General features: G+C 36.3%; 2 protein-coding genes across 3 annotated transcripts in view; one reads left to right on the top strand and one right to left on the bottom strand.

Annotated features, from left to right (window-relative positions):
• The first annotated feature begins 4,519 nt into the window (after positions 1 to 4,519).
• Positions 4,520 to 9,875, top strand: LOC113509442 (uncharacterized). The gene is made up of 2 exons (XM_026892784.3): positions 4,520 to 4,716; positions 8,375 to 9,875. The coding sequence occupies exons 1-2, from the start codon at positions 4,652 to 4,654 to the stop codon at positions 8,634 to 8,636; spliced, it is 327 nt and encodes a 108-aa protein (XP_026748585.1). The 5' UTR covers positions 4,520 to 4,651; the 3' UTR covers positions 8,637 to 9,875.
• LOC113511351 (eIF-2-alpha kinase GCN2) overlaps positions 9,038 to 23,737 on the bottom strand; it is a 37,861-nt gene continuing 23,161 nt past the window's right edge. Inside the window, exons 17-27 of one of the 2 annotated variants that reach the window (XM_052900459.1) lie at positions 23,105 to 23,256; positions 21,947 to 22,080; positions 21,051 to 21,230; positions 20,358 to 20,584; positions 19,676 to 19,818; positions 18,903 to 19,068; positions 16,836 to 17,047; positions 15,470 to 15,555; positions 13,855 to 13,982; positions 12,879 to 13,036; positions 9,038 to 11,335 (exon numbers count right to left, since the gene is read on the bottom strand). In XM_052900459.1, coding sequence (XP_052756419.1) covers positions 11,188 to 11,335; positions 12,879 to 13,036; positions 13,855 to 13,982; positions 15,470 to 15,555; positions 16,836 to 17,047; positions 18,903 to 19,068; positions 19,676 to 19,818; positions 20,358 to 20,584; positions 21,051 to 21,230; positions 21,947 to 22,080; positions 23,105 to 23,256 — 1,734 coding nt within the window. In that variant the 3' untranslated portion in view covers positions 9,038 to 11,187. The remainder of the gene's footprint in view (positions 11,336 to 12,878; positions 13,037 to 13,854; positions 13,983 to 15,469; positions 15,556 to 16,835; positions 17,048 to 18,902; positions 19,069 to 19,675; positions 19,819 to 20,357; positions 20,585 to 21,050; positions 21,231 to 21,946; positions 22,081 to 23,104; positions 23,257 to 23,737) is intronic. The other variant, XM_052900460.1, reaches the window with a different exon arrangement.

The following is a 23,737-nucleotide window of genomic DNA, read 5'->3' on the forward strand; positions in this document are numbered from 1 at the left end:
ACTTTGGGGCTAGCTCAATCTGTGTGATTTGTCCGTATATATTTATTTATTTATTTTCCTAAATACAATATTATTTATGTCAAATTATCATATAAAATTGTCAAGTAACTTTTAATACATTTACATCTTTTAATACATTTTTTGTCATTTAAATATTCAATAATAGCATTTTTCTAAGAGAAAAGATGCCAATACATTAATTTTTAGAAATTCGTTAGAAAGTGTTCGTCTTCTGTATGCATCGCGTGAAATGTACTGCACCGATTTGAATGCGGTTTTTATAGTTCAACTTCTGAAGGTAGGATCTTGATACGCCATCTAGAACCGGTTTGTTATATTGTTTTTTTTTACAACACAGGGGGCAAACGAGCATACGGCTCACCTGATGGTAAGTGAGTAAGTGATTTTCATAGCGGGCAAGAAGCTAGTCATCATCATCATATCAGCCGTTAACTCTCCATTGCTAAACATAAGCCTCCCCCTTGAGGGGATTTGCCGTAGTTGCCACGCTTGGCAGGCAGATTGGCAACCACAGTTAGGCTTTAGAGATGCTTTAAGAGGGACGCTGCTGCCCATCCCTCGACTATAAGCTCTTACGACACCTCGCCACGAGAAGTTGCTTCTTACGACATCCACGGGAAAAGAAGGGATGGCCTTTTCTATGGCAGGACTACACGACCACAAAAAATTTGTATTAAATAATAATTATTTTCCCATGGATTCTGTCACATTTATAAAATTCAAGAGTCCATGGGAATTTTATAAATATGAAATTGAGTTTGTTTGTTACCTTCTGGCACCTTAACTGCTCAGCCAGTAGCCATGAAACTTTAATTACACATACATATTGAGTTTGGGATTGGAAAGGACATGGGGCACCTTTTATATCGGTCAATCAACGTATCTCGGTCACGGGGACGAAGTCGCATGTGGAAACTAGACGTATATGCATTGAAGTTATTTTGTGTGGATTGTACATAATTCAGCGGGGAAAGTCGAGTGAAAAGTTTATCAGCCCGTATGTTTAGGTAACTGTTTATTAATATACTTGAAAGTTGTTGAATATGAGGGAAAACTTAATGGAGGCCCAATGTTGTTTATTTTTGTTAACTTAAGGTCGTTAGGTATGCGACGACATGTGATGTAGTGGGTAACATACTTTCCGTTTTTTAATCGACTTTCAAATAAAAAAAAACATATTTTCAATTCGACTGTAGTTTTTTTTCTATGTTTGTTACTCATTATCTCATAACTGCGTCAGTTCTAAACCGATTTGGAATTTTTTTCTTTTACCTGAAAGGATCTACCTATAGGTTGATCCCATAGTAAATTCACCAAAATCGGTTCAGCTGTTTAGTTTTCAGATCATAATAACTGATTTTGTGGGGGGAAAGGGATTGTTAGCAATGGAGTTTGACAGCCCCATTGCTAGCAATATGCCCTATTAGGTCAACCTCCACGTGATTCCTCCTGGAAATCATCGTGAATAATTCTTGTTGAATTCGTCACGATGGGCTAACTGGCCTACTTCATCCTCACCTATCACCCTTCACTGGTGCCCCGCCGGTGTATACCGATGGCGCGGGTGGGGTTACCATTCCATTATCATCCATTTAAAAAAAAATGGGGGATATAAAAGGGGGTTTTGACGTAACAAAGACAAAAACAATACCACTGAATTGACCAGCACCTCTATCGTTTGAAGTTGGCTGAAAAGGCTTGATTATAATGGCATAATTACGATCAAACAACAAGCAGTTATGTCGGTCGACGATAACGTTATTGTACTGGGAGTGTTATCGAAATTTCTAGTAATCACGATCAGCGCGGTTAATAATAAACTTACTTTTGACCTCAGCCTCCCTGTGGCATGATGCGTTATCTCTAGTTGTATTATGTATAGTGAAAAGTTATTAGTTGTGTTTGTTTATCGGTAGATAAGCTTTGAAATTGTTGAGCTGATTTTAATCGGCAGACGGGCAGTATGTTTGTTTGCCATTCCAAGTTGCATAAAAAAGTAATCTAAAATTTTTATATTTTAAAATATGGTAATTCAAACACAAAGACATTTATTTCATTATTTATTTTTTAATTTTTGTAATACAAAATTTGATTATGTACCTGTAAGTAATTGAAGAAAAATGTATTGAAATAAATTAATATTTTCATGTTACAAATTATCTATCTATGACAAAACATATAACAACAAATAAGTATTCGGTATTCAGCCGAATAGGATGAAAATTATATAGATTATATAAATAATGTCTCCATACAAATGCTTCGAGAAAAGCGGGTCAACTTTTTCATACAATTTTGCGTGATAAATAGTTGTGAGTGTTTCGAACTTCTATATTTATTTTGTTTTTTCGTAATTATAATACAATTTTCGTAATTTTTAATGCTTAAAAATTTACTTTATTTATTAAATAATTAAATATAAATACGTCAACATCCATTATGTGTGTAAATATATAGAATACTGATAAAAAAACGAGTCAGCTAATTTGAAAATTAGCTGACGAGCTGAACCGTTTTTGAGACTCCGTGCTCTATTTTTTATTATGTATTTTAGAATGGCAAACAAGCTGACGGTCTACCTGATGGAAAGTGGTAACCGTCGCCTATAGACATGAGCAGTACCATGGACACAACAGAGTATACTATTTCGCCCAAGTTACCCCCCATGCGTTGCCATTCCTGAGGACTTAGGTGTTATTCCTCTGTACGCTTTAAATTCACTGCTATATCCCACCCTTCATACCGAAAAACAGCCATGCAAACACAACTGCTTCACAGTAGAAACACGAATGAGACAAAGGTACCCAAGCAAACAACTTTGTACAAAGGCTCTTCCTGGTGCTCTGTCTATATAATCTAAGGATGAAAATAGTCGATTAGGTCTGTTAGTAATATAAATAATAATTTATAAAATGTATAGAATAATTTTTTACACATGGGAACATCACAACACATGATCTGTCAATCAACGTTGTTAGAAGTGCATATTTTTCTTTGTATCGTATGTATTTAAAATAAAGATTAATTCGAAGGAGATTCAGTTTTTAATTACAACATTACGGTCCCATTACAACACCTTGACCCTGCAAGTAGTCCACGCTTATAGTTTTTATGGTAAGCACCAAGGCCGAATAACGAATTATAACCGATTCATTGCATATGAATGCAAGATGTCACAACTGCGTGGAAACAGATATTAAGATTAGGCATGGGTAATATGGATTCGATATTGGATATATATATATATATATATATATATATATATATATATATATATATATATATATATATATATATATATATATATATATTGTATTCTTCCAGACATTGATAGCGGAAAAAGGTCATCACCCATTTTGATATCACCCAAATCGATCGTATGACCGTATTTTCAAATATTTAAAGTTTGTTATCCAATATTATTTTTTGGACTTTTGTTAATATATTCGATATTAGACCAGTATATTTAATTTGTAACTAAAATATCTAGATATTGCTATATATTACACAGCATGGGGGGGGGGGGGGGTATCATGGGCGAAACAGTATACTCTGATATGTCCATGGTACTGCTCATGTCTATAGGCGACGGTTACCACTTTCTATCAGGTGGGTCGTCAGCTTGTTTGTCATTCTAAGTTGGATAAAAAAAAACCTTTATTAAAAATGAAAATTATTTTACCATAATAGGATTGATCTTCAATTAATATTCAGGACAGTTTTAAGCGTAACTAATTATACGGGATGTTATGACTTGTATAGCAATGACCAACAGGCCTAGTTTTTCAAGTAACTTTCACAAAAGATTTTTTTTAATTTGGCTGTATTCTTTTACCCAACCGACTTCAAAAAGAAATAGCTTCTTAATTTGGTCGTATTTTTTTTGTTTGTTACCTCAATACTACGGCAGTTGTAAATCGATTTAGAAAATTGTTTTTTTTTTTATCTGAAAGGATATACTTAAAGTTTGGTCTCGTAGAAATTTTATCAAAATCGGTTTACTAGTTTCGTTTTTAAATCAAATTAACTTGTATTGTCACAACTGAAGTCGGTTATCTCGTGGGACACAATTTTTAATTATTTACATTTGTTACTTCATAATTAAATACTTATAAACTAATTTGGAAAATTACTTTTTTATCTGTAAGTAAAATATATTTTTAGATTATTTTATTTTTTGGTTTTATTTAGAATTTCTTTTTAAATTCTATGGGATATAGAAATTTTATCAATACGGTTGAGTAGTTTGAATTTTAAATGAAAATAACTGGTCATATCACGTTCGAAGTCGATTTGTAAAATAAAATAAAAAAATATAATTTAAATTAAGAAATCGAATGGCGCCGCCTATCATTATCTGTGTGTATTAGTATAATATATGTATATATAAGTATAACGTAGTATTATATTATCTGTATAAGTATCTACTTTGTTTATGAAGGTAAATTAGTAAGCAGTACAATCTATTAATATAGTTAATTTCCTTGATAATTATGAGTTCATGTCCAGTTGCCGAGACGATGCTCTATCAAGCACACGACTAATTATACCTATTATGATTGTATAAGTGGATAATAAAATAATTTTATATTATAAAGTGTAGTGGATTTGAACAGCAAAATATAACAATATGGACGCAGAGAAACAGCCGTTGCTCAGTTCAGTCAGGAATATGACTATAAACGGTGTTTTCAGGTATTTATTTATTTATGTATTTATTTTTATGCAACTTAGTATGGCAATCAAGCTGACGGCCCACCTGATGGAAAGTGGTAACCGTCGCCTATAGACTTTAGCCAGAGGGAGACTTTGTACAAAAGTCGATTGCTTGGGTACCTCTGTCCCATTCGTGTTTCAACCGTGAAGCAGTTGTGTTTGCATAACTGTGTTTCGGTTTGAAGGGTGGGATATGGCGTGAATTTACTGGGTACAGAGGAATAACACCTGAGTCCTCAGGAATGGCAACGCATGGGGGGTATCATGGGTGAAACAGTATACTCTGCTACGTCCATGGTACTGCTCATGTCTATAGGCGACGGTTACCACTTTCCATCAGGTGGGCCGTCAGCTTGTTTGTCATTCTAAGTTGCATAAAAAAAAAAAAAAAAACATGAGCAGTACCATGGACATAACAGAGTATACTGTTTCGCCCATAATACGCCCCATGTATTGCCTTTCCTCAGGATTCAGATGTTATTCCTCTATACCCTATAAATTCACTGCCATATCCCATCCTTCAAACCGAAACACAGTTATGCAAACACAACTGCTTTATGGTAGAAACACGAATGGAACAGAGGTGCTCAAGTAAACAATAACAATTTGTATATTTGAAAGACCAACAGCTTTTCCAACATTAAAAGTAAATATAAATTATATTAAGAAACAAATAGTCTATAATAGGTCTCCACGCATAGTTAGGCATTGTAAGTGCACATACATACATAATTATTAGATACTAGCTCTATTTCTAGGCGTCTCCTGCATAAATCAGTATATTCAATTCAATTCAATCATTTATTGCTATTTCATGTACATATAGATCTTAATGGTGCAAAATCAACATGAACCCTATATGGCACAGCAATCACATTAATAAATATTACATAAAATACATAACTACATTTTATATTATACACGCATAGTCGATTAACACAAAATAAATAAAACATTATTACATTAAAATAAAACAAATAGGTACAAATACAATTAAATTTTCTCACTAAAAAAATTCCTTCAGTATATAATAACTTTTTAACTATTATATATAAAGTATCCTATCTACTAAATTAGGATATAACCTACTCGTGTACCAAATTTCGTTCAAATCTGTTCAGTAGTTTTCGCGTGAAAGAGTAACAAACATACATCTGTACATTGAACGGTTAACACTAGGCTTCGAGGAGTGATCTAATATTTTGTCTAAAGATTCCTCGTTTCGAGGTGAAACACGTGTCGTAAAACGTGCGTGAACTAAATGGCAGTCGGAGATTGTTAATATGAAATTAATGATTATGGCTAATATTAATGATTGTGGAATTTCTTAAAGTAGTCATCATCATTCTATCAGCCTTTAACTGTCCATTGCTGAACATAAGCCTTTTCCAATGGGGGGTTTTGCGAGTAGTTGCCACTCTTGGCAGGCGGATTGGTAACCGTAGTTAAGCTTAGGAGATGTTTTAAGAGAGACGCAGCTGCCTATACCTCGCCCTCCTTTAGTCAACTGTTATGACACCCACGGGAAAGGAAGGAGTGGCTTATTCTATGCCGGGACCACATGGTTTAAGGTAATAGTGGTGGTTAATCTTCGAGTGTTGGCAGTCACACACATACTAATGGTAGCGGAATTAACAAAGTAATTAATTCTAATCGAATATTCATCTGTCCATCGTTACAATCTTTATATATGTATATATACACACATATATATATATATATATATATATATATATATATATATATATATATATATTGTATAATTACTCCTCTCCATCCAAAGGTTGCCTGGAAGAGATCGCTTTTAGCGATAAAGTCGCCTATTGTTTTCACATTATTTCTTGATTATTTCTTGTAATTGTTTATATTTATAATAAGTTTACTATTGTAATATTTTGGAGGAAATAATACAGAGTATATATAAATATGTAAATACGATAAAGGAAGCAAGAATAGACAAATTATCATTTCATTTACTTATTTACTTCATGTACCTACATAACAAAGGTACCTACACATCGTGGACATAACACTTACAAGCGTTCTCTACCAATCAACCGTATAATTTAGTATAACGTATTACAGTAATCTAAGCAGTCAACCATGGGGCAAACAGAGATGGTTAGTGGCTGTCCTTTAAAATTAAGCCATCTAAAAGATCTTAAGTAAAGATTTTTTAAATATTTTACTTTATTAAGTGTACAAAAGTCGATTACAGAGGTACCCAACCTCTGTCCCATTCGTATTTCAACCGTGAAGCAGTTATCATATAGATATTATCATTATAATATATACATTGCCACTGTTGAACATAATATACCACAAAGCACGATCACGTCCGGTGAAGCTGACAAGACTATCTACAACCAACAGCAATTACAGCTTGAAAAAAAAAACACAAAGTAGGTCCCTGACTCTTTTCTATCCAGCAACTCTACAACAATATAAATAATGTACAATAAAGTTTTTATAATACAATTCTCCTTGTAGTGCCCATGCGTTGCCATTCCTGAGGTGTTATTCCTCTGTACCCAGTAAATTCACGCCATGTCCCACCCTTCAAACCGAATCATAGCCATGCAAACACAACTGCTTCATAACTATCCGGAGCTCGAGCTATATAGCCGGCCAATTGGCACTTAAGCTTTCCCATATAAAGTATTAAATATTCGAATATCAAATATAGTAGGTCTCAATCTAATTTAGCGCTTAGGATACTTAATATACTGATTCATGCAAGTAATGCCGCGGGATACAGCTAACTATCCAATAAAGAGAGAAATTTATTCATATAGGTCAAATGCAAAAACAGTAGTATTTATTTTATTCTATACAAACTGGCTCGCAACTTCGTAGATAAAACATAGAAAACATTTTTAGTTAAACTTGCAGGAACATATCTATGAAAAAGGCATTAAATTTCTAAACATTTTTTTTTTTAATACAACAGTATATACAGCATAATAAGAAACAGCAAACAAGCTGAAGGCCCACCTGATGGCAAGTGATAATCGTCGCTTATACACATGAGCAGTATCATGGACATAACAGAGTATACTGTTTCGCACATGATACACCTATGCGTTACTATTCCTGTGGACTCGGGTGTTATTCCTCTGTACCCTGTAAATTCACTGCCATATATCACCCTTCCAACCGAAACACAGCCATGCAACCACAACTGTTTCACGGTAAAAACACGAATGGGACAGAGGTGCCCAGGCAAACAACATTTGTACAAAGTCTCCTTCTGGTAAATACATATAGACAAAATTCTAAAAAAATATTGGGTTGGTTCTTATTTTTCCTCTTTCAAGACCATTGTTATCAGTTCAATTTCATATTCAATAATTAATACTATTTTTTTGTAAAATATTTATACGTGACATAATAAAAATTCTAATATTTTTTTTCTATTATCATTTTCTTTTTATCCTACATAAGTAGCTAATAAGCATACGCCCCGCCTAGTGGTGAAACACCTGTAACAGGTATCGCGAATTGCAGAGTAGTGTCATTCGCAAAGTTTCTATAGAATATGTTAGTTAGAAAATTTATCCTTACGATACGTAAATTCATGAAAAGTATTTCTTGGGAAACACAATAAGGCAATATTGTAAATATTTACTTTTTTCAGGCCATTAACTTATGAAGAGGTTCTACAAGCAAGACACGATGTAAATTGGCGCCGAGCGAGATTCCTCCTAATCCTTATGTTCTGGGCAATAATTGCCATGTTTCTCTCAACCATTGTTTGTATCCTGGTCACGGCACCAAAGTGTAACTCATTTACTAACAATATGGGCCCAGCGCTGGCCGTACCTCCAGTTCATATGACGTTTGCGCCATTAATATCTCAAGGAAGAACACTGACTGACGATGCTATGTACACCTTGTAAGAAATAATATTGTATAGTTAACAAAATATTAAGAGAAGTATTTGCCTGTCACAATGGGAAGTTTTGTTAGAAAATCTACTTTACTTGAATCGTAATACGATTAATTTTACAGTCGAACTCATAATCTTGTACGAATTATAAGAAAAGAATTCTATTATGGTTTTTGTAAAGGGGGGGTTTTGTGTTAGCGTTAATTCAACTAGGAATTACCATATTGTTAGAAAAAGATTCGAGATTAACAAAAAATTATATTATAAATTAAATGCCTAAGATAAATATATGTTATAAAAGAATAATTATTGTCTAAGTAATAACATAAAGTAATTAACCACATAAGACTGAAAATGGACGGATACTGGTTGAAATGATGATGATGGTAAGTCTGAAAATAAGACAATAAAGAATTTAAGAAAATATGTATTATCGTTTTATAATTTTTTAAACATATTACAAAATATTTTGTATAAAATTTATATTTCAAATGTTACACTTATTATTACTGTTAAAAAATATTATTCAAGAAATACATCCATAGAAACAAATTCAAATGTAACGGTCGACAATTTATTTAAGTATAAACATAATATTTTACATTTTTTAATTAAATATAATTATTTCAAAAGTTATGCCGAAAGCAGATTATAAGAGCAAGCATAATTATGCTCAAAAGAGATAATAGATTTCAGAATTTCAGTGATGAGAATGATCAGTCATGAAGCTGTTTGAAAATTTTATGACGTAATGTCTATCTTTTGAAATAAACATATTTATTTAGATAGTTATTAAGGCCATCAAAAGTGAATTATTTTCTATGGGACACATTGGGTTCATAACAATTTATCATTATAAGACTACAAAACTTCCATATAAAGAAGTTAATGAATTATGGATGAAGATATCGTGACTTATTGATAAAATTATTGACACGTTTTTTTATATCATAGGAAATGTCAAATAATCTACCAATTCAATCTCTCTTTAGTTTACGAATATGACAGCATATTCTAAAACGAGCATTAATGCTCTTTTGTATTATGGGATTAGCATATTTTGCACTAAGAACTTTGTACATAACATTTAAAATAAAGAGAATATTATCATAAAAAAAAAAATAAAAACTGTCAGTTTTGTATTTAGAATTATCCTAAATAATACTTGAATACATTGTGTGTATCATAAAAATTGTAAGACATGCAAAAATGCCTAACATATCCTTTAAATAAATGACTAAACACCAAAAGTTTTTAAATGCGTTATCTTTTTTTTTTATCACAACAATAGATCTATAAACTTATTTGTGAATTTATAATATAATTTTAAAAAACTGTTTATGGTCATACTCTAACTAGTAACAAAATATTAATCTAAATTTGGTAAATGCTAATTGGCATAAAATAAAGTCAAATATAACGAAGTAGCATAGACGCTATTTAATTAAAATACTTTTTTTTTTGTCATGGCAACATTTAAAATTAGGCATTCCATATATCGATAATAGTCTTAAAATTAGACGTAACTACATTTGTAAAAGTCTAGTAAAATTATTCGATTAAAAAAATACAATAGCAATTGTAAAATTAACGATTTATAGTTCAATGCGTCAACAACAAGACGTTAGTAACTACACAACTAATTTTATTTGTACTCAATAATCCTAAATAAAATAAAAGTTTAACTTCCTAATACATAAAAAAGTAAGATATCCAATAAAAACTATTTTAGCTATTGATTTGTCTTTTTCTTTTCCGCTGAATTTTGAATATGAACGAAAGTGACAAAACATTAATGGATAAAATAAGTTTATATGTTCAATTTTTATAATTAGGGCTGCAACTTTCTAATTCATAAAAACGTCAAATAATTATTAAAAAAGTGAGTTGTCTCCTTTTGATTACGTTATAATTGTGAAAGAAAAAGGCAAAACATTTAGTACAAATCTCTTTCTCTGTTCCAGTTCTTTCGAGTTTTCAAATTGCTTATAATGTTCCTCCATTACCAGCAATTATTTTACAACTAATAATTTTTAATGTACAACTAAATAACAACTTTATAAGTTGAACATAATGTTAAAAATGGAATGACGTGGTTGATTAAAGGGGCAACCCATTGCTATTATAGATTATACATATATATTCCATACTAACAAATATACTGAGGTCGATCTCTACGTAGTTATTTTTAGAAACCATTCCATAATCTCTAATGAATACGACATGATGGTATTGACCAACTGACTCGCTTCCATTCTCATCTCCTATCCCTCACTGGTGTCCCACCAAGCAGGATTATCAATTAATTGTCATTTTATTAAAATAAAAATATATATACTGTATATGTAACAGTAAGAAAAGTACTATTGGTAAATATAAAAAAAAAAACCAGTGAAGTGTTTAGGAGGTATGTTGATTCATACAGAAATGTGGCAACACCAGAATTATCTATCAAATTTGTAATGTTTAATTTTAAACTGCCGTGTTGGTTATAAATACATAAATTTTACTCGAAATCACGTCGCGTTGTGTTGCCACTGTTTGCATTACAATATTTGCTATTAAGTTACTATTTTACATATGGAATCGTGTATGGAGTACAGGATGATGAGCTGGGTCTCCTCCGTGGACCGATTCGAGTTTGTCTGGTTGGCAATGATTGTCAACTCTTCTAATGCTTCTTCTAGAACATTATTGTTTTTGATGAATCTGTAATAGTAAATATTAATGCATATAAATATAGATAGATAATCTTTATTAATTAGCGACCATATTGCTAAGAGCGATCTCTTCCAGGCAATCTTAGGATGGAGAAGAGTATAATATAATTAGATAAGATTTATCTTCACAAATTTTACAGAAAACAGGCAAGAAAAAAATATATAGTTAATATATGTATAAATGCATATACGACACTGTAAAACTTGTGGGAGACTGAACACTAAAATAGATCGAAAATCTGCATCTCAGGAATCCAGGCCACCAACTCGGACACACTGTACAGTTTGTAGTAAGTAATAATAATAACTAAAAATTAAATCAAAGAAAACGACTATAAAAACAATGTGTAGGTATGTGTCGATGCGTGCGTGCGTGGGTGCGTGTTAGTGCGTGCGTGAGTATGTGCGTGTGTGCGTGCGTGTGTGCGTGCGTGTGTCATGCGTAGATAAACATGAAGTACGTGACGAATGGACGCAGTACTAAAGGTCTAATTTAAAATCTAGTGTATGTTTCATTTTACGCCACCTAAAAGTGGCATGTTTTATTGGTTTTCTTAAATCATATGTGATTAAAAGAACAGCAAACAATCTGATGGTACACCTGATGAAAAAATATTTTATGTCCACCGTACCGTTCATGTATATAGGCAACGGTCAAGCCTGTATCCATGAAAGATGTGGCGGCCATAATAGAGTACACTGTGTCGCACATGATATCCGTCACGCGTTGCCACTCCTGTGAACTAAGCTGGTATAACAATGACTCTGTATTTCGTAGTTTCACTACCATCTGGAATCCATGCGTACGAAGAAGCAGACAAAAGATAGTTTTGTGCAGATGTCCGTTCATTATCTCGTTTTTTGCATGGCAAATTTTGAATAAAAATGACTAATCGATAAGTTAAATTACTTATGTCCAGAGATTAGTTTCTAGACAGAGATAGTCTGCATCTTTTTTTCTATCTTTTTACATTATTTTGAATTCAAGGGTGGAACATGGCAGTGAAATTACTAGATACTTAGGAATAACGTCATAGCGTGAAGGGAAACGGATTGTTTGTAATGGGATTTAGTAGCCCCATTGTTTTACTAGATTATCATGCTATGTATACCCTATCAGGCTGACCTCCACGAGGTTCCATATGCTACAAATCACTGTAAATTAATTCTTGTTAAATTCATCAGGGTGGATTAACTGACTTGTCTTCTACCTCACTTTTCATGTCTCACTGGTGAACGTTACTGGGACACCAGTGAAGGATAATAGTTGTAAGGTACATGCTTTTTTTATTGGTGATAATGGAATGGTAACACCGCCTGCGCTATCGGCACCAGTGAGTGATGATGGGTGACATGGAAAGCAGGTCAGTCAGCCTATCGTGACGAATTCCATCAGAATTAACCACGATGGTTTCCAGGGGGAACCGCATGGAAGTCGACCTGATAGGATGTATTGTTAGTAATGGGGTGGGGAAAGGGATAGTTAGTAATGGGGTGTTATTGAGGTGAGGTGATGCCGGGCGGGTACTGACGGCGGCGTGTGTGGGCGCGGGGCCCGCAGCGCGGCCAGCTCGGTGTGCGCGGCGAGGGCCCGCAGCGCGGCCGCGTCGCAGCCCAGCGCCAGCACCCGCGCCCGAGCCCGTCCCGCCACCCCTAGCGAGGACGCCAGCGACGTCACCGCCGTGTGGATCTGGTTACCAATTTTAGTTGTAATGTACGATGTTTGTAATAATAATATATATATATATATATATATATATATATATATATATATATATATATATATATATATATATATATATATATATATATATATATATATATATATGGCACTTATTTGTAAGTATATCCTGTCAGATAAAAAGAGAAAAAGAACTTTCAAATCGGTTTACAACTGACAAAGTTATGAGGTAACAAACATAATAAGAAACATTCAACTGAATTGGGAACCTTCTTCTTTTTGAAGTCAATTGAAAAAACAAGAAAGAAAGAAATAAAAAGCTTTAATGACAACAAATTGAATTAACAGAATAGAGACAACAAATTTAAATCTTGATACAACTAGTTGTCAACGTAGCCAGCATTCAGCATTTTTTTTTAATGGATGATAATGAAATGGTAACCCCACCCGCGCTATCGGTATACACCGACGGGGCACCAGTGAAGGATGATAGGTGAGGATGAAGCAGGTCAGTTAGCCCATCGTGACGAATTCAACGAGAATTGTTCACGATGGTTTCCAGGGGGACCCACGTGGAGGTCGACCTAATAAGGCATATTGCTAGCAATGGGGCTGTCAAACTCCATTGCTAACAATCCCTTTCCACCAACATTCAGCGTTATGCCATGGCAGTTTATTTACTGCCATATAGCATTGCTATTCTGTGAAAGCCACACAGCGAGTACATGGACGGACTACGTACAGTTTTAAAACAATAAACAAAGTACACAAAAAAAAAAATACACACAGAAAAATTGATAAAACTCTAAAAAAAAACCGAAACAAACCTGGTTTTCCAATAATCTTCTCGTGTTTCTATTCATGGAGTCATCCTTCGACGTGATATACATGATAGAACACGTGACGTTACTTGGTTTCTCTATGTCGCTCAAACTCATTGACCTGCTGCTTGATCCTGAAACAGAAAAAAAAAAATATTACAACTAGCGACCAGGGCCGGCTTCGCACGACTAGACAGAATTTTGGGACTTCTAAAAATTCCATATTTAAATGATGGTATAATTGTAGTATTAATGCTAACATATATAAATATAAACAGTGCAATATATTCGTTGTAAATAACTTTATTTTAATTATAAATGTTTGGTCGTTTAGGTCTGTTAGTCAAAGGCTGTTTGTTGTGAGGGCCACAATATATTATTCTGTGATTCGATTATAAAAAAAATTATATATTTTCTCCCCTATTTTTATATTTATTGCCTATATCTAATGGCGGACGATTTGGCATATATGTAATGTATATTACAAGTGTATTAAAATTGACCAGAGGGAGACTTTGTACAAAAGTCGATTGCTTGGGTACCTCTGTCCCATTCGTGTTTCAACCGTGAAGCAGTAGTGTTTGCATGGCTGTGTTTCGGTTTGAAGGGTGGGATATGGCGTGAATTTACTGGGTACAGAGGAATAACACCTGAGTCCTCAGGAATGGCAACGCATGGGGGGTATCATGAGCGAAACTGTATACTCTGTTATGTCCATGGTACTGCTCATGTCTATAGGCGACGGTCACCACTTTCCATCAGATGGGCCGTCAGCTTGTTTGCCATTCTATGTTGTATAAAAAAAAAAAAATGACATGAGATGTTCAGTACTTCTTTTTATAATGCGGCTAATGCATGGTCTCGTATAACACATCGCTTATATAGCTCGTTGATAATGTAGCTTTTCTATAGGAGAAAGTATTTTTGAAATCGTTTGAGTATCTTCATCATTATTATTTCAACCATTATCCGTCCACTGCTGGGCAAAGGCGTCCCCATAGACCGTCATAAGGAACGGTCCTGAGTCATCTTGCGATGCATTTGAGGTCGTCACTCCATCTAGTGCGGTAGTCGTCGTACACTGCGTTTGCACGTACGGGGTCGCCACTCAAGAACCTTTCTTCCCCATCGGTTGTCGGTTCTTCGAGCTATGTGACCAGCCCATTGCCGCTTCAGCTTGCTTATCCTTCGGGTTATGTCGGTTACTTGGTCGGGCTGCTACGGCCGGAGTTTTTTTGCGAGATAGAATCCAAAATTAGGATGTCCGCAAAATAACCTAAGTATTTTTTTAATATCACTGGAGTGATAAACAAGCATACAGCCCAGCTGATGGTCAGCGGTTACCGTAGCCTATGAACGCCTGCAATACCAGGGGCATTACACGCGCATTGTCGACTCTGAAGTTACCTCTTTATCCCTTTTTTAAAGCACATCATGTCGTCATACCCATGTAATTATCTCTTGGGAAAACCTCGATGGAGAGCTCATTCCATAACCTGAGCGTTCGAGGGAGGAAGCATCTTTGAAACAGTGCTATACGCTGGTCGCGTATAGCTTCGGGCTCTAAGAAATGAGAGTGAACTCTCTTGTCAGTGGGAATTAGCTGTAAAATATCACTTACCCTCTGGTGTTCGTGGAATAGTAGGGCTGAGGTTTTGTTTCACGAAGTCAATTACCTCGCAAGGTGCTAATTTGGCCTCTATCACGCTGCAAACAAGACACAATTTTAAACGTCTAATAAAATAGGATTCTGTAAGCGTATTAAAATGTACAATACTGACGGATCAACATTTACAGATTTATCTATACTTATAATAAATCTGTAGAGAAGTCAATTCTGTACATGAAATATATTTCCAAAATAACTATCGAAGGGTGATTAGTGATCGATACTGATGCCAAAAATGCAATCAGTAAAATTTTTGTCTGTCTGTCTGTATGTTCGTTATAGAAACAAAAACTACTCGACGGATTTTAACGAAACTTGGTACAATTATTCTTCATACTCCTGGGCAGGTTATAGTATACTTTTCATCACGCTACGATCAATAGGAGCAGAGCAGTGAAGGGAAATGTTAAAAATGTCGGGACGGGCCGCTAGTAATAAATAAATCTATTTCAAGACATACACAGTTATTTATTTAAACGTATGAATAAGTATGTTATGTTACAAATAAATAAAAACATATATATATATATATATATATATATATATATATATATATATATATATATATATATATATATATATATATATATATATATATATATATATATATATATATATATAGGGTGTAAGGGGCAGGATGGTAAAAACTAAAACAGTGAATTCAGACTATTATTCTGAACTACAACCAATGGAAATTCATCCCGGATCTTTAAATATTTTCCTCCTTTTTTTCATTTGAAATTGTGTAATATGTCATAATATTTTATGGAGAAATTCTATGAAATATAAAAAAAAAACAAAGTTATTCTTCGTATTAAAATTATACCGCAACGCACAGACTAGGGCTGTGGGTAAAAACTGTTGAATCTTTTTTCTATAATAATTAAAAACGACAGAATATTCTGTTTGTGTCGTCGTCTATATCTGCGGCATTAATTTCGTGTTGCTTGTAATAAATTATAAATAAATATCAGTTCACTCGTTCGCTCAACAGATGGCGCGCAAAGCAGTTATCAGCTCGAACCAGGTCTCTCCCACCCCAAATACCAGCATTTACTGATACGACAACATAACCTTCAAGAAAAGAGTATATTCCCTTTTAAAAGGCCGGCAGCACCTGCAATGCCGCTGGTGTTGCGGGTGATCATGAGCTGCGGTAGTCACTTACCATCAGGTGAGCCGCATGCCCGTTGCCCCCGTGTTGTAAAAAAAAAAAAAAACTATCAAGTGAGCCGCATGTCCGTTTGCCCCGTGTTGTAAACAAAAAACAACTCCATTGATCGTGTATGTATACGTGTAAGGAGAAGCGCGAGTTTACCGGCTGGCCCAGCAGGTGGCGCGCAGGCAGGCGCCGGCGGGCCGCAGCACGAGCGCGGCGCGCGCCAGGTCGCGCGCGTCGCCGGCCGGCCAGCCCGCGCAGCGCCGGCCCGCCGCCCACAGCTCGCGCGCCACGCCCGCGCACAGCGCCGCCGCCTGGCCCTCCTTGTCGTTGCCCGCTTTGCCCGACACGTACACGCATATGAGCGATGACTGCCAATACAATATTGCGGACTAATCAATTATTACCTGTATATATATATATATATATATATATATATATATATATATACGAGGTCTGTCCGGAAAGTTCGTATAAAAGTGTTCTGGAATGCGAGAAAGAGGAGTGGGGAGGCCAGGTAAGCGCAGGACCCCTTCCTTATGTCCCTAACAATGCTTCAGTTCTGGTCTGACCGCCGTGCGGTGCGAACTGGCTTGTCACGCCATCTGTGAAGTTACCTCTTAACGAAACCCCGTCGGCATGGAGCCCGCTTCCGTTGAAGAGCAGCGCGTCGTAATCAAGTTTCTCTCGAAACTCGGCAAGAATGGCCGTGAAATTTTTGCCGATCTAATTCGATAAGACATCCGGGGAACCACGAACAAAAAAATCAAGAAAATCCCGCTCAAATGTCAAGACAATGTTGATTGTTTTTTTCGATGTTCGGGGGATTGTCCATCAAGAATTCGTCCCTCCAGGCCAGACAGTTGATGGAAAATTCTACGTCGATGTGCTCAGACGCCTCAAAGCTCGTGTGGCACGAGTTCGTCCAGAATTGGCGCGAGAGGGGCGTTGGATTCTTCACCACGACAATGCCCCTGCCCACACCTCTCTTGTTGTCCGTGAGTTTTTGAGTAAAAATTCCATTACGGTGACCGAACACCCCCCCTATTCGCCGGATTTGGCCCCGTGTGACTTCTTCTTGTTCCCAAAAACCAAATTGGTACTTCGGGGGCGGCATTTGGGGGACATAAATGAGATAAAAAAAGCTACGACGGGGCAGCTGAGAAACCTACAACCAGAGGACTTTCAAGGAGCCTTCTCACAGTGGAAACGGCGTTGGCACAAGTGCATTATGTCACAGGGGGAGTACTTTGAAGGGGATAAAATTGATTTACCTGAATAATTGTAAAATAAAATTTTTAAAAAACTTTTATACGTACTTTCCGGACAAACCTCGTATATATTAGATCAGAAAGATTGACGTAAAAAACTATAGAAAATATATATATATATACTAGCTAACCCGCCAAACGTTGTTTTACCATATACATTAACCCTATTGAGGAATATAAAAATTGCGACTAAAAAACAGGCGTTGATCGTAAAAGGATAAATTTGTAAAAAACTACAGAAAAAAAAAATATATATATATATTTTTTTCTATAGTTTTTTACGTCAATCTTTCTGATATTTCCATAGTTATTCTGCCATTCGGCACGGAGACGAATCCAACAAAACATAGATCATTAAAATCTACCAACCGTTCTAAAGTTATAAACGGTGTAACTAAAACAGATTTTATTTTATGTGTGTGCGTGTATGTGCGTGTGTGTGCGTGTATGTGCGCGTGTGTGCGTGTATGTGCGTGTGTGTGCGTGCGTATGCGTGCGTGTGCGTGAGTGCGCGTGCGTGTGCGTGCGTGCGTGCGTGAGTGCGTGCGTGCGTGCGTGTGTGCGTGCGTGTGTGTGTGTGTGTGATAAGTATAAAGATCTGACTGTTTGTTTGTAATGAACTCAACCGCTTTGAAGAATTCTTTAACCTATAGACAGCTACATTATCAACGAGTAACATAGGGTATTCAGGTCAACATTTGATAATTGGCTAAAAACTCAAATTGCTCGTAATATATAAAAATACCGTATCACGATGCTTGTTGAGGCTAATGTCTGAATCCGCTCAATATATTTAAATAACATCTTGTAATGTGTTATTTGTTACATAGTTTATCTTGATCATAAATGTACCCGGTAAGCAGCGGTAGGGGGCAAAACAATGCTTACTCCATCAGCATATATATATATATATATATATATATATATATATATATATAACGGTAAAACTTCTTACGTCGTTATCTTTCATTGTAGGCGGTAAATCGACTTCCATCTTTTTCAATATGGCGACTATTCTCTCCAGCGACATGGAGAAGCCGACAGAGCAGCTCTTCAACTGTTCATTTTGGTCCATCTCCGTCCTGGCCACCTCCCAGAACTCTTCGACGAGGGCGTCGTATCTGTAGTGAATAATTATTAAGTTTACTTCATCGTCGCCATCGTATCACCTGTTTCGATAAAACTTAGTGCAAAAGTAAGTAAACACACTTATAAAAGAAATTAGAAACGTATCGAAATAGTTTTTTTATTTGTATTAGTATTGGCGGTCGTGTAGTCCTGACGTAGAATGGGCTACCCCTTAATTTCCCGTGGACTTCGTAAATGGCGACTAAGGAAACTTAATAGTCGAGGGATAGACTGTAGCGACCCACTTAAAATAATACTATTGATGGCAGCTAATGACAAACTACCGGACATAGGCCTCCTTCATAAGGAGGCTTATGGAGGAGGCCAATGTCCAGCAGTGGACAGTTAAGAATAGAACAGAATATTCTTCACGGTTGAAACACGAATGGGACAGAGGTACCCAAGCAATCGACTTTTGTACAAATTCTCCCTCTGGTAAATTGAAATAGACCTAGGAATGATATATCTACACTGGTACCTCGCCCGGAAACACACCCAAGATGCCACAGAATCGTGCACAGGGTTACTATTTCACATTTTTCTTTTTTTTTTTCTATTTTTTTTTCTGTTATACAACTTTCAAGCAAATATCTCCATTACCTTCCTCCAGCCGCGATGAGGTCGCCAGACAGTTGTTTAGCGGTTGGCTTGTGTTCCCAATGGCGGGCTACGCTCATTTGCCAGAATACACCGTTGTGCTGCTTCGCGTTGTATGCCAAACACGGAGCCACAGTCATGGGACACTGGGACAATTCAACAGTGAAATTTCAGTTGGACATTTATTATTATTATTATTTCAGCTATTAATTGTCTACTGCTGGACATACGCCTACCGCATAAGGGGAATTTTGCCAGTAGTTGCTATGCTTGGCAGGCGGGTTAGCAAAACCCAGTTAGGCTTTCAGACGTTTTAAGAGGGATACTACTGTCCATCCCTCGCCCTCCCTAAGTCGCCTTTTACGACACTCATGGGAGAGAAAGTGGTAGCCGATTCTATCCGGGGACACACACGACGAGTTGAACATTGTTCGACTACATATAAGTAGCAGTGTAGTCCTAGTATAGAATGGGTCACCCCCCCTTCCTTCCTGTGAAAGTTATAAGACGCAACTAATGGAATTTAATAGCCTTCTTTAAACATCACCAAAGCCTAACTGCGGTTGCCAACTCGCTTGCTAAACGTGGTAACTACGGGCAAAGCCCTCCAATAGGGAGAGGCCTATGTTCAGCAGTGGACAGTTAACGGCAGGTAGGTTGATGACGAAATACATAGAACACTTACCTCGCAGCCAAGAGCTTTGGCATTCACATATACAGCTTCCAACTCGTCCAATGCCTGGTTGATTTTCTTACTCCACTTGGCACTCCTCAATTTGCTATCAAATACTATTTCTTTCACCTCCTGGATGGGCACATTGGTCTCCATTAAGCGGAGGAGGTTTGTTTTATCCCTCGTCGATATACAAAGCGATTCTAGATGGGTCTGCAGTTGTAATCTTGTAATACGTCCTGTAATATTTATATAGTTTATTTTTTTATTTATTTATTCTTTATTGTACACACCAGTTATAAAAATATGACAGAGGTACTCAAATGCACAAAGGCGAGTTTTTTTTTATACAACTTAGAATGGCAAACAAGCTGACGACCCACGTGATGGAAAGTGGTAACCGTCGCCTATAGACATGAGCAGTACTATGGACATAACAGAGTATACTGTTTTGCTCATGATACTCCCCATGCGTTGCCATTCCTAAGGACTCAGGTGTTATTCCTCTGTACCCTGTAAATTCACGCCATATCCCACCCTTAAAACCGAAACACAGCAATGCAAACACAACTGTTTTACGGTTGAAAGATGAATGGGACAGAGGTACCCAAGCAAATGACTTTTGTATAAAATCTCCCTCTGGTAAACTTAACTTTGAGCTTCTACATGCTCTTAACTCTGAGCTTTTATATGCTCTTAACTCACCCAATCCAACTTGTACAAGAACTGGATATATGTCTGCATGCTTGTCTAGCGGTACCCCACAAGAGAGAAGTACGGTTTGCAGAAGCACTGCGTGGTTTAGTTGTAACGTCACTTTTAGATTACACGCGGAGGCAGCCCTACTCGCCACAACAAGGAGTTCCGCGTCTGGCCATAGAGAATCTAGAACAATGTATAGATTATTTGAATAAGGAATTGGCAAGAATCATAGATTAAGAACTGTGTCAGCGGTAGTAACAAACAACACCATTATAATAAAAGTGTGAACAAGATCAGAGATTTTTTGTCTTGCTTTGCTTACACTTTTATTTTTAAATATCTCCAATTAGTCGCACATCAAAAATCAAACGATAGCTATCTCTCTCATGCATTATGACTATATATGCGGGTGAATTGAGGTTGTAAAAATAAATTAGTATAGTTAAACATCGCCGGGTGGTCCCGGCATAGAATAAGCCACCCTTTTCTTTCCCATTGGTGTCGTAAAGGCGACTAAGGGATTCATGGTCGAGAAATGGGCAGTAGCGTCCCTCTTAAAACATCTCTAAGAGCGTAGCTGCAGTTGCTAGAGGGGAAAGAATTGTTAGTAGCGGAGTACTAGTTTTATTGCTAGCAAGATCGACTTTCACATGATCCCTCCTGGAAAATTACTGTGCTGAATTCCAGGTGTATTCATCACGGTAGACTGACCTGCCTTTTCATTCTCACCTATCATCCCTCACTGGCGCCTCGCCAGCGTGTACCATTAGCACACGCGAGGTTACCATCTGCCAAGGGTGGTAATTACTGGCAAATCTCCCCTTATGGGGAAGGCATGTGTTTAGCAGTGGTCAATTTATTAGTTAACCATAATAGACTGTCAAAAACTGATAGCATACCGCTCTGAGGGCTGACGATATCGAATGCGCATTCAACAATTTCCCGTGGATGGAACCCCGGCACGTGTTTCTCTCTATATATCTTGTCCACGACATAACGTCTCATATATTTCGTGCCAGAATATGCGGTGTGCCTGTAAATTGTCCAAATTAATATTTCAAATGGCTGAAACTAGAAAACTGTATATGAACCTTGGATTTTGATTCACTTATGTTACCGTGAAGCAACTGTACTTGCATGAATGTATTTTGGTTTGAAGTTGAATATGACAGTAAAATTACAGAGTACGGAAGTATAACTTAGGAATGACATTTTTTTTACAACACAGGGGGCAAACGAGCATGCGGCTCACCTGATGGTAAGTGACTACCGCCGCCCATGGTCACCCACAACACCTACGGCATTGCAGGTGTGCTGCCGGCCTTTTAAAAAGGAATATGCTCTTTTCATATAGCATGAAGGTTACCATGGGGATCTCAATGCATTTTGTGATACCCATATTTAAAGACGATGGTTAACGATTTACTTTCCATCAAGTTGGCCATCAGTTTGCCATGCCATTCGCAAAAAAAAAAAAAGAAATATTGAAAATAGAATTTTAAACACGCCTGTTCTCCATTCAAAAATTTTTTTTTATGACAATAGCGCCATTAATAGTGAATCCTCTTTTTAATTTGAAACATAATTATTATTTCAAAATAAAAGCCGGTTTGAAGAAAATAAAAAAAAAATGATGTTACTAAACTAGGTATTACTTTGTGGAATCCCATATCACTGGTTATTTGATTATAATTGTTTTGTTTAGTTCCGCTACTAAAAGTATGTCTGTGACTGCCAACATTAGGCTCCGAGCAGCGATTTATTGTCTGAAGACGCCTCGTTTAGAGGTGAAACACGTATCACAAAACGTGCATGGACGAAAAAGCAATCGGTGATTGATGGGAAGATTGTTGAACTTTTGTAGTCAATCTAATAAAAATAATCAAATAATCAGAAAAATAACAGATTGTAGAAAATCAAACACGACAGTTTTCGTAATGTTAAAGCAATTTTGGTAGCATTTAGGCCAAAACTGAGCAGCTTATTCGTACAATTAAGGTACCATAGACACAATAGAATTAAATATATATAAAATCAAAATAAAACACAACAAAAACCTCGCGAATGGAAGCCTTAGATCGTGGGGTAAATGGCAGACGGTACCGCTAGCGGTCATCACAGTGACTGCTTTGGGGTGTTGTTCCCAACTCTTGGCTTTCGGCGTGAGCAGAGGTGGTGTGAACTCTACCGCACCGTGACTCTGGAACACCTGTAACATATTGATATAGCGTTTTAATAGAACATTTTTTAGTAGGTCAAAGTGACTCAACTCTAGCTGTAAGCAAGTAATATGGTCCAAAGTTGAAGGTCGCTATTACAGCAATTTATACTGTGTTAGCGATCCTCACCTTGACATCCTATAAATGCATCTTTACACAATTACTAAAATAATATAGCTAGTCATAATAATATTAAAAAAATTAATTACATAAATTACTTTACTTACTTTTACTTACTTAAATTCTTACTTACTTAAACTTCTTACCAGAGGGAGACTTTGTACAAAAGTCGATTGCTTAGATACCTCTGTCCCATTCGTGTTTCAACCATGAAGCAGTTGTGTTTGCATGACTGTGTTTCGGTTTGAAGGGTGGGATATGGCGTGAATTTACTGGGTACAGAGGAATAACACCTCAGTCCTCAGGAATGGCAACGCATGGGGGGTATCATGGGCGAAACAGTAAACTCTG

Source organism: Galleria mellonella, unplaced genomic scaffold (genome assembly GCF_026898425.1).
Source record: "Galleria mellonella isolate WM207_F2 unplaced genomic scaffold, CSIRO_AGI_GalMel_v1 utg65, whole genome shotgun sequence".
In the NCBI taxonomy this organism is placed as follows: Eukaryota; Metazoa; Arthropoda; class Insecta; order Lepidoptera; family Pyralidae; genus Galleria; species Galleria mellonella.

Coding starts and splice junctions, on each gene's coding strand:
- LOC113509442 (XM_026892784.3), top strand. CDS start 4,652: ATGGACGCAGAGAAACAGCCGTTGCTCAGTTCAGTCAGGAATATGACT. Junction 4,717..8,374: donor ACTATAAACGGTGTTTTCAG/GTATTTATTTAT, acceptor TACTTTTTTCAG/GCCATTAACTTATGAAGAGG.